Source organism: Sciurus carolinensis, chromosome 18 (assembly GCF_902686445.1).
Source record: "Sciurus carolinensis chromosome 18, mSciCar1.2, whole genome shotgun sequence".
Classification (NCBI taxonomy): domain Eukaryota; kingdom Metazoa; phylum Chordata; class Mammalia; order Rodentia; family Sciuridae; genus Sciurus; species Sciurus carolinensis.
Window position 1 is genome coordinate 10,772,990 of NC_062230.1, and position 12,130 is coordinate 10,785,119.

A 12,130-nucleotide genomic window follows, 5' to 3' on the forward strand; every position below is an offset into this window, starting at 1 on the left:
CTGTGTCTCTGGCTGATGAACCCTCCAGAGGCAAAGTTTAGAGCAAAGAGTTCCACAGGGATCTGGGTTAAATGCACACGCTCGAGCTGCTTTCTCCAGGAGGGGATTTCTGGTTTGCAACTGTATACTATAGTCTTTGAGACTAATGAAATGAGAGGAAAGGCTGATGCCGGGCAGACGCACGAACTTGTCACCAGCATGAGCTCGGAGAACAGCACACGCCTCTGGAGCCACCCATGGACAGCACGTGTCCTACCCCTGCAGGGCTGGCTCAGGACCCACAGGAGCACCTGACCTCGCAGCTGCTGGGATTTCCTTGTGCACTCACGGATCACCCAAGCACATTTCCTCACCTCTCAGGTTCAAGGGGGTCTCACATCAGAGGACTTGGAGCTTCAAGTCCTTCTGACCTAAAAGAGTTTTAAGAAAGCTGAGACCTTCCACTGTGAATCACTAATTTAGTTTGAAGGGTTCAAAACTGTCACATGCATATACGGTACAAAACCAAGACAGTAATTTGGGATACTTGACTATCTGAACTGTACCTCCATTTCTCTAGACATTATTCACTCATCCTGAGATTTCTGACCTAACCTGCGCGATAAATGCCCACATACGTACGTGTGCTAAAGGATACACTGAGGAACGGCCGCTCCATGACTACTACTCAAAAACAAAAAGGTCAACAATGGATAAAGGCAACAACCTGGAAGCTCTCCACTGTGAGAGTGACAGACTTCAGCCTCTAACGAATGGTCACACACTGTGTGATGCCACTTACATAACATCCCCCAAGTGAGGAGACCTGGACAGGATGTGGGAGCTGGGAGTGGTTACCAAGGGGCAGCTGGAGCAGATCTTGGTGGTGGACAGCTATGTGCCCCACGATGGTGGTGACCACACTCATCAACAGGCTAATAAAACGAAACTGAACCACACACTGGATCAGTGTCAATCTCCTGGTTTCCTGGGACACCATGATCACATATGACGTAGCCACGGGATGGGGGGTGGGGGCTGTGACGGATACCTGAGACTAGTTTTACAACTTATCCATAATTATTAAAAAAAAAAGAAGAAGAAGAAGAAGAAAAGTAGAGTTTGAAAAATGGGCACCTGGTGACAGACTGGCACAAATCAAAGGAAACTTGTTCCCAACAGAAAAAAACAAGCAGAGAGTGCCAACAGCCAACTCACAAAAGAATAAAAGCTAGTGGCCAATAGACACATGAAAAGAATCAATAATCATGGGAACTCTTCTGATTGAGATAGTAAACACGTAGGGGGAAAGAAGCTGGATGGCAGGGGCTGGGGCTGGGGCTCCAGGACTCGTGTGAGGGCGCATCTTGAGGAGCTGTGCACTGGATTGGCCCTGGTTGGCTTTAATTCTCACTAATCAGGGAGGAGTGGAACACTTCAGGCCCAGGCCACTCAGCTGCTCTGACCTTGCACCCTCCACCTGAAGCCTCTGCTCTGAGCATTCCCAACTCAACACCCCTTCTTGGGACCTGAAAGTCATGTAGAGTGGGGACGTTAGGTCTGGAACAGGTCTCCATGCCGAGAGTGAGCCATGCCAGGCCGTGGCATGATGGTGCGAGCTGGGGTTCAGCTCCACGTGCTCTCCACTCTGGGGGCAGGTTCCCAACACACGAGGCTGCCTGGTTGCTGCTCAGACAGGAAATGGACTCTCCATCAAGCGCCTGAAATTAAGAACATGACTGGGGCTTAAACCCACCATCAGGGCTGATGCCAGGGAATCCCTGAAGCAGGAGAGCAGTGGGCCTTGATGCCCTACCATCCCCTCTCCAAATCTGGGCTCCCAGAAGCAGGCCACGGCCAGTCTCCTACAGTGCTTCTGTCAGTGTCACCGAGGCCACTGCAAGCCTCCCAGTGGCTCTCCTTATTGTGTCATCAGTGAGGCTGCCAAGCAAGTCCATTGGAACGTAAACCAGACCACATCGTGCCTCTGCCCAAAGCCCAAACCCTTCCAAGGCCATCGGAAGCCCTCCACAGCAGAGTGCCACTGGGACCTGTCCCCTCTCACCCATGTGCTCCTGAGGCTCCACCTCTACTGGCTCCCAGTTCAGGGCCTTTGCACTTGCTATTTTCCCCCTGGAACACCTTTCCCCTTCACCCGGACACCCCCTCTGGAGCCTTTCAGGAAGATCCAACACAGAGGCAGGCTGGGTGCTTTGCCACACGACACGTGCTGCTTCTACTTGTGGGTTCTTAAGGACCGCCCAGACCCTTGACAATGGGTAGGAAACAGGAGAGAAGCTGGGGCAACTGTGTCCGGCATTTTAAGAGCAAGTCCAGTAATTAGTCCCATGGCTACTTCCAACCACAGAGAAAGCAAAAAAGCAGCATGGATCTGTGGCTATACTCTCAACTGATGCCACAAAAGAAGAGGAAACTAAGGTGTAGGAGAACCAGAGACCAAGAGCCTGCTGCAGAAACCTCTCCTGGCCATCCTGTGCATCCATGTGTCCACCCAGGCTCTCCCACTCCACACCCTCCACCCCAGTGCCAGCTTCGATTTTCTCTAGTGCACATAATGCACAGTGCGTGTGTGAGGGAATCATTACTCTACTGCCACCGTCTCTGCTTACCACTAAGTCAGCTTCACATGAGCGGGTGCTTCTAGTTCCCCAGCACCCACAAGAACACCAGATCCATGAGAGCAGATCCACAAGTTTGTGGAATGAATTCCATCAACTGAAAGAGGTGCACGAAACTGAAAGCACACTGTGGTTTATCTCCAGTAGCCCATATAAACCCACAGCCTATGACATGAGATTAGAATTTCCTCGTACCCAACAAAGAGTTAAACAGACTTTACACAGCCCAACTCTGACCTCAGCATGGGCTCCACATGATGCACCGGCTCTCCTGGCACTGGATCAGGGGCAGGAAAGGTCCCAAAGTGCTTGGCAGAGGCTGCCAGATGCCTTTCCATCACACTCCCCATCTTCCCGAGTGACAATCTGCCCACCAAGATCCTACATTGCAGGCTTCCTTAAGGTTGGCTATGTCGCTAAGCTTCAGCTAAGACTCTGGAGGAAGTGTGGGGCGGTGCTTCCAGGAAGCCACCCTGAGAGCAGAGGGCATTCTTGCCCAGCCTCCCTCTCTCTGTGGGGAATGCACTGCCGGCCACACCTGAGAGCAGAAGCCATATGACAGAAAAGCCTGGACAGAGACCCCCACAAGATCCCTGCACTGGCTACCTCTGGGCTTCTTTCAAGAGAGGGAAGAGACATTCATATTTGAGTCTCACTGCTATTTTGGGGTTTCAGTTACATGCAGCCAAAATCCATTGTAAGAGCATAGACACCAGGGAGACTCGCCATCTGTGACAAATGGCAAAAGGTCATACAGTAACTAAGCAGAAAGATTCTTTGCAATGTTTCAGCTGTTTCAATGGATAAGAAACAGGGCCGGGGGTGGGGGTGGGGGCGAGGCTCTGTCCTTAGCAGCGTCCTGCCTTCTACTTTCTTCCTCTAGTCTAACCTTGGATTGCAACATGTGTTTTTAAAAATCAAGTCTATGGAACATCTTTATAATGGAGGAAAGAAGAAAGAACAGGAAAAGGGAAAGAATTCAACTTGTAAAGGACTACAACTCTTCCTAGGTGGGCCTAGGTAAAAGTCCTGCAGACAGAGATCACTGGACTAAGAACCCACAGAGACACATGCAAAACACTTATGCTGTCCCCAGATGACCTGAATATCTCCTGTCACTTGGCATGCACTGCAGCTACCTTAGGTGGTATTCCTAATGGAGCAGCTGCAGTGAGACCCCCGAGCATCCACAGTCACCAACTCATCCCGCGCAGATCTCTCCTGGAAGGACGAGGTACTCACTCAGGGAGAACGCAGACTGCACCACTAAAAGTCACTGCTTCCTGAGGCCTCAGAGAACACTGCAAAAGTTCCTGTAGCTACAAACCTCCTTCTCTTCCATTAGCCAGTCTGCTGGAGTCCCCCAAGCTTACTAAGAAAGCTCAGGAAAAGTATGTGAGAGACATTTAAAATAATATCAGCAAAAGTGAGGGCAAGTTTCCAAAGGAACACACTTTTTTCTAAAAAGATGTCACCACCACAGAGCACAGGCAGACAGTTGTCTCAGGAAGGCAAAGAACACGCTTTACTGAAAGATAAAAAAACAAAACAAAACCAAACCCTGAGAACTTGTAGGCCACATTTCTATGGCCTATGGTCCCTAAAAAGCACAAGACACCAGGCAAGGCTGGGAAGGGAGGGAAGAGAACCAAATCTGAAAACCTAGACTCTGGCCTGTGTGCCACTGCCATTCCTTTGGGGACACCCTGGGGCCCTGGACTTCTCCAAGTGAAGGCAGCACAAGTGGCTTTCAGGGAAGGAAGGAGGCTGCCGAGGCCAAGGATCCTGTAAAGCTCAGCCGGGTGCTCCCTAAGCTGCAGAGGGTTTTCCTCGTCAGCGTCAGGCTGTATCCACACATGGCTGACTTTCCTCCTATCTCTCCTCTACACCTAAAACACACCTTGTACCTCCAGTCTTTTCTAGCAATCTCCAGTACCGTTACGAAGATTTGGTTCCTTTAACTAGGGCAGAAAAAATCCCTGCCATCTGGACAGTCACTTGATACCCGGAAATCAAGAAGCTACAGCATCGCCTGAGCCTCCGGAGTCTTTCCAGGCATCTTCCAACGCCAAGATGTGAAGATGTTTCGAGAAAGTACAATGCCCTGCCACTCTGAAACAAGAATGGAAGGCTGTAAGAATGACTGAGGGTTCAGCAACTCCTCCTGAGTCTGAGAAGGGAAAGCAAGATGTGTCCGAGGTGAGGACAGAAGAGACGGGCCTACCAGTGTGCGGCTGCTCCACCCGAGCAAAGGCCACAGCTCACGCTCAGCTGTAAGAGGGCAACACGCAGAGGGGCTCCGGCGGGTGTGTCACACTCTGGGATGATGTCCATGCTGAGTAAGACAAGGCGCACCTAACCTACGGTAGCCAGTTGGTCCTTCCATTTCGCCATCTGGCCACAACTTCGAGAGCACATTATGAAAATCAAACCAGGTTCCTCAATCCAGGCGGTTAGTCCCTTGGCTAGCAGTTTCCCCAGTCTGCTCATCTGGCCCGTGTGCAGGAACGGAAGGTGACAAAGACTAAAATTAACTAGAAAAGAAGCAAAGGGTGCTGAAGACGCATTGAAGCCACTCCTGCCCTGGGGCCAGCTCCTGCCATCCACAGGTCGCCTTTCACACCTCTTGAAGATGTTCCTGGGAAAACTGACTTGCACCTGTTATTCTCTGCTTTCAACACCCCCGCAACGCCTCCTGTCTGCAGGTCATTCCATGCTGCTCAGTGTGGCCTCCATGCCACAGTGAGATTCCCCCATCCACAGCGTGGCACAGAGTGAGGGGCACCCCCAACTCTGTGGGAGTCTGCCCCTGCCTCAGGGCCCCATACAGGGACAGACAGTTCTGCCACACCTGCACCTACCCAGCGCAGTGTTTCCCTGGCCTCATGCCTCGTCCCTCTCTGCTCCTGTTGGTGGCAGGCACATGTGAGTCCTGATCCTGCTGCTGTCATTTGCCAGCACAGGAGTAGCTGGGCCAAAAATGAGCATCTCAGACAAGTGTGGGGCCAGCTGAAGAAAGAGCTGAGAAAGGGTCAGACGGCACATAGTGCTCCTGCCTCACCCTCCATCCCCTGCACTCCGTGTTTGCAGCCAGCTAAGACCCTTTAAGGATGTCTCTGTCCTTCTGCCACCTCACTCCAACCGTCCCCTGGTCCATCCCTACATACTTTCAGAAGAATCTCCAAACACATCTCCTGAGCAACTTCCTGCTGGGCGGCATCACCTCCTTTCCCTCGTGCCTGGCGGGCCCTGCACACTCCTCAGCTGTATTTCTGACCACATCTCACTGCAACTCGTTATTTGCTTGCCTGTCTGTCTGTCCTACCAGCTCTTTGAGGGGCTAGGACTTCACAGCACAGTGCCTGGCGCAGAGAGTATCCCCAGTACACAGCCCAGCAAGGTGACTTTGATGTGCAGACTTGTGGTCACACTCAGTGAAGGAGTCACACACCAAAGAACCCAAATTCCCAGGTTGAATCATTTAATTAACTAGTCCCCCAAAGCAAAAGTGTAACAGAAAGCAGACACTTCATGCTAATATCACCTGTATGCTGTGTTGTAAGCGCATTCGTTGATGGATATTTGCATGCTATGTTTAAAAAATTCTCCATTCACTTTTATTTAATAAAAGGGCATAGAAGAAAGGGCTGGGGAGGTAGCTCAGTGGTAGGGTGCTTGCCTTGCATGTGCAAAGTCCTGGGTTTGTTTCCCCAGAACCACAAACAAATTTGGCATAAAAACATAGAAGGCATACATGATGACATTTACGGTAGTTATGACAATCCCCCACTGAGGGCCTTGCTGTGTCTTCCTTCAATGGGCTTAAGAGGCGAGGTTGGACGTGGCAAGGCTGTCTTCCTTTCTCTGTTGCTGGGCCACAGACATGACATTGATGCTGCGTATAAGTGGCAGTGAACGCAATGAGCAGTACCCGGGGCCCGTAGTGGGAGACGCAGGGCTGTGTGCTCTTTGGAAAAGGAGGACCCAGCCCCCATGCTCTTCAGAGAAGAGAAGCCATCTCTCGGCTGTCACCAGGCCCAGCCCTCTCTCTTCCTCTTTTTGTTTCTGTCCCTGGCTGGAAGGATGCCCAGGATGGTGGAGGGACAGGAAAAGCCACCACCTGGCTGGGAGCAGCTCTCTGAGCAGTGGGGCCACAAGACGGTCAAAGACTGTGGGGTTCTGCCAGCAGGGAGGGGAGGAGCAAAAACCAAGTCACTGCAGCATCAGCTCGGAAAGACTTGGGGGAAGAAGCCGGGGCGACTTGGGAGTGCAGTGCTGAAGATGCTCGCCCTCTGGCAATCTGGCTGTAACTGTACATTTTGACGATAATGACCTATTAAGGGCCTACTGCCTAGCTACTCAATAAAATGCTATAACTTTTTAATAATAAATAAAAATATAGAAATGTACAAAATACACGAATAACACTCACCCATGTACCCAATACCCAAAAAGTAGGAATGTAACACTGTCATGCTTGCTTTCAGTTATATCGCCTTTAAAACCACCTAGTTAACTGTCTCGAACAGCAGTCTTTTCAGGTAGCCACAGCTTCACAAAGTCATGCTGCCTGAAGTGACAGATGAAAAAACAATGGCTGCAGGCCCCTTGGCAGCCTGGCCTGGCTGGTACCAGGTTCCTGTCCAGGCTGAAAGCTCTCTGGGGACTTGGGTCTTATTCACAGCTGCATCCCTAGCATAGAGCACAACGTCTGGCACACAGTAGGTGCTCCAAAGTGTCGAGTGAGTGAATACAGGGAGAAACGAGTGACAGGGCTCTTGGGTCCAAAGTTCTCACAGTGGTTACCAGATGTGACCCCAGCCAGCCATTACCTCTCCAGGCGTATTGTCTGAAACAATGCGCGAGCTTGACTTCCTAAGCTGGGGTCCTTTCTAGCTCTGAAGCACTGTGCCCAGTGGAATGGGGCAAATGAAAAGTCCGATGAAACCACCCAGCACACTAACTTCCTGAGCGGGTTCTTATTGACCATGTGTTGTAAATAATCAGCTCTGGATGTTTATATTTCCTTCTTTGGTAAATCCTCAATGGACAGTGGCAATTTCCTTCCAATTCCAGTTCGGAATAGATTAGCATCGTGTGAGCTTATGGGGGAAAAGACTTACCCCAAGGCCACACTCGGATGCTAATTTACGTTCTTCCAGCTGATTCTTACCTTCCTGCCCTTAACACAATTAAGGTTTTCTTTCTATGACAACCACATCTTCTGCTTCTTTTCACTTAACTGTTAAAGTTAACTTGAGAAAGAATACAATGTCACCCTTAAGATCCCCTGAAGATTAAAACTAGTGGGTCAGAGCTTGACGAGAAACAGGATATGCGTATTGTCCCAAACACCTCCCCAGGACATGTGCTAGGAGCACAGAAGCTGAAGGCACTGCCTTAACCAAGGAACAGTAACGGACGCGTCCACACCACACACCTCCTGACAAAGTGCTCCGGGCAGGGCACATGTCACTACTGTGGTGCTCTTGCCACAGAATGCATCGTTTCCTGACGACACCACACAGACCCAACAGGGACATTCTACAAAGCAAGGGCAGGAGTATTTAGGTCTACAGTCATGGATGACAAGGAAAGACCAAGTCACAGATCAAATGAGACCCAGGGGACGGAAGACAACACAATGGCGATTCCAGAGCAGGTCCTGGCACACAGGAGATATTAGAGGACAAGTGGGTGACATTTAAATAAGGTCTAAGCATTGTACTGGTGAACGTTTCCTGGTTCCGGTCACTGGACTGTGGTTGTGTAGGATGTTCATGCTGTGGGACGTGAGGGGAAGAGCATGCAGAGGCTGAACCACAAGGATTGTTAGTATACTGTAGAGCCTCTTGGCTGAATTTGGAAATTAAAAAAACTCAGAAAAAATGGGCAAAAGACGTGAACAGGCATCCCAGAAGAGAAAATACCTGTAGCCAGTAAACAAACTTAGGGCAACTTCAGGTAAGCCATAATGAGGTACAATTAAAAATTTGGGGTCTGATAATTCTAAATATTGGCCCGTGTGTGGAACAACTGGAACCTCTTCCACTGCTGGCAGAGGCGTAATTGGTATGGCCACTCTGGAAAATACTTTGGCGGTATCTTGTCTATGTGAAGATGCATGTGCCCCAGGACCTGACAGCTACCTCCCGAGGTATACATCTTAGAGACAGCCTTGAATGTGTGCATCTGGAGACAGACAAGAAAGACCACAACGGTTTGTAACAGCAGAACATGGAAAACAACTGAAAACACACTGGGCGATGGGATGAGTCCTAGCACCCTCACACAACAGTGGACAGGCAAAGGCCCTGGTGGGGGAACGTCAACAGGCCGAGTGAACGGGCGAGCTGCAGAAAGACACGCGCCCTAAGAAACTGCTTTTATAGATCGAAAATCAGTAAACATAAGTCTGCACCGTCTTAATACGTATTATAGCAAAACCATAAGGAAAGGCCAGGGTCAGGTGATTGGCATGAGGAGGTGACCCTGGACCATGGACCCTGGGTGCCCAGACACAGACCTGCACATCTACCCTGGTTAGAGGGGAAACGGATGCTTCTCTTGCATCCTGTCAATGTTAAAGGGTAGTGAGGGGAAACCCAAAAGGCAAAGATGCAAAACACCTCCAGTTTTCTGTTACAGACTCACATGGTAAAGTGGTCTACATGACTAACTCGGCTAGCCTTTGAAACCTGTCCAGGCTGTAAAGCGGAAGGAATGAACCTGAGGAGAGCAGCTTGGAAGGGGTCAGATCAGCTCCCCAGGTTGGTCTGGAAACACCCACCATCTGAATCACCCACACATCACAGCCAGAAGCTGCTTTAAGGGGATGTCGATTTCCTACTATGGACAAGATCTTCTAGACGTCTGGGTTCCTGAGTTGCCCCAATCTTGAATATTTTAAGAACGCTTCTCATTACCTGAATACAAGCCTTCCTCTAGCCTGAGTGCACTGGGCTTCTCTTGGACCCTCTGATGGCACCGTTGGCCTCTGGTGGCCTTTGGTGGTCTCTGGTGGCTGAACACCAGGATTTATAGCAATGCACAGTTTGCCTGCCTTTTCACAGTTTTTAAGGAAATTCTGCTAAAAGTCCAAACAGCCTTATCAAGTGAGAGGCCACTCACCAGCTGGAACTCACTCCTGCGGCTGAAAGCCTCTCTGATCCCCGAGTCCCTCCAGAGCGCGCTCAGGGCTGGCACATAGAGCTGGAAGGTGGCGGGCTCCACGGGCAGCCCCGCCTTGTTCTCGAAGGCCATCAAGAACATCCCATGCTTCTCGTTTTCGGAGTGCTGCCAAGGGATGCCAAGCTTGTCCCGCGCATCGACGAGCACCCGTGAGCCCTAGGAAATAAGAGCAGGGCAAAACAATTTAATTGTGCTTTGAGATGACATCAAAACATAGAACCTCAATACAGGCACTGACTGTCGAAAAGCAGAAAACTCACCAGCTGTGGAACCTGCAACCAGAATTTGTCTCTTGGTTTGTTCTGTGGCAGCACCAATGTCACAACTCCTGGGACCACACCCTATGGAGACAGTTATGTGCGCCACCACCTAATGGGCCGCCTTTTCCTACATGCATTTGAAAAGCACTGAGAGGGCAGAGGAAGCGGCAACTCTCACTGGAAAATGAGCCACATCATAAAAAAGACAAGGACCTAGAGGCAAAGACGATTACCAGTGTCGTTCCCACCGCTCAGCTGAAATCCAGCGGCTCCCAGGAACCAGAGGCGGCAGTCGCTTATCCCAACTTCAAGTGGGTAAGAAAACACACTGGCAGCCACGTGGCAGGAAAGACTAACCCTGCCTGCGCAGGAGCTGGGACCACATCCTCAGGGCAATGCCACCACGGTCTGGGGTGACGAGAAGCTGTTTTCCATTCTTTTGCTTATTTCCTCACTGCTAAAAAAAAAGTGAGCATTTTCTGACCCTTCTTGCCTTACAGACAGGGGCAAGGGGATGGAGAACAACGTAAATGGAACAGTTCTAGGGAAGGCCTCTAGCTGTCCACCTCAGGACAATGGCCCGCTGCCAGCTGAGCTGCCCTGTTCCACCTTTCTCAGATTGGTGCTTCGAGTCCAGCAAGACTTCCCCTGAGTGCTCTCTCATGTGCTCAGTGCCCTGCAGAGTGGCACAGGGCACAGAGAAGGTGGCGGAGCATCCGCCTTCCTACCTGGGAACTGCCCAGCTCAGGGTGACAGTCCAGAGGACCCCAGGGCCAACACCAGGAAGAATGGCAGCCATTGCGAATACAAACAATAGCAAATGCTAGAGAGCACGTGGAGGGAAAGGAACACTTCTGCACCACTGGAGGGACTGTAAATTAGTACAACCACCACGGAAATCAGTCTGGAGGCTCCTCAAAAGACTAGGCATGGAACCACCATGTGACCCAGCCACACCCGTCAGTATTTATCCTAAAGAATTAAAGTCATCTCACTGTAGCGATACATGCATACCCATATTTATAGCAGCACAGTTCTCAATAGCTGAACCATGGAACTAGCCAGGTGTCCACCGACAGATGAAATGATAAAGAAAATGTGGTATATATACACAAGGGGGTTTCATCCAGCCATAAAGAAGAATGAAATTATGTCATCTGCAGGAAACTAGGTGGAACTGGAGACCATTATGTTAAGTGAAATAAGCCAAACTCAGAAGGTCAAGGGATGTATAGTTTTCTCTCACATGTGGAAGCTAGAGAGAAAAAAGGGGGAAAAAAAGGTGGGGGGAGGGGGGATACAATGAAAATCAAAGGGAGATCAGTAGAGGAACAGGACGAGAGGTGGAGGGAGGGGGTGGCGTTAAGTTGTGAGCATGTAGGAATATGTAACTACAACTCCCACCGTTATGTACAACTATAATATACAAATAAAACTTGTGGAAAGAAAAAAAAACCCTGGTGCTTAGAAAGCAAAATAAAATTTAAAAATTAATTTAAATTTAAAAAATTCAGCTAGAAAACAGGCACAGGGCACTTAGATTTCACCAGACAGCGCAAACAGATAATGAATCAGCAGGTGAAGAGGCAGAGGGCAGGACCTCCAGGAGCCACCTCCACATGCCTGGGAAACAGTGGGAAGAAACAGCAGGGACACCACCAAGTGGCAGTGAGGATGCAGAGAAGTGGGAATACAACCAGCACAGTTTGTGGAAAATAGTTGACAGTTCGTTTAAAAACTAAGTAAACAGCTATTACACAGTGCCTTAACCTCAATCCTAATTGTTTGTGCTAAAGAAATGAAGACTTCTGTCACACAGGCATGTGCAGGAATGTCCATAGTAGCTTCATTTGCAATAGCCCCAGACCAGGAGCTACAATGCATTCGTACCATGGAATATTACTTGGCAATGAAAAGGAACTATTGACAAGCAACAACCTAGAGATATCTGGAGAACTTTATGTCAAAAGAGAAAAGTCAATCTCAAAAGGTCACAAAATATGTGATTCTCTTTATGTAATATTCTCAAAGTGACAATATTACAGAGATGGACAATGGAGA

At 49.7% G+C, this 12,130-nt stretch overlaps 1 protein-coding gene across 1 annotated transcript in view; it reads right to left on the minus strand.

Moving 5' to 3' along the window:
• LOC124970276 (guanine nucleotide-binding protein subunit alpha-12) overlaps positions 1 to 12,130 on the minus strand; it is a 90,387-nt gene that overhangs the window by 31,926 nt on the left and 46,331 nt on the right. Inside the window, exon 2 of the mRNA XM_047533518.1 lies at positions 9,750 to 9,965. Coding sequence (XP_047389474.1) covers positions 9,750 to 9,965 — 216 coding nt within the window. The remainder of the gene's footprint in view (positions 1 to 9,749; positions 9,966 to 12,130) is intronic.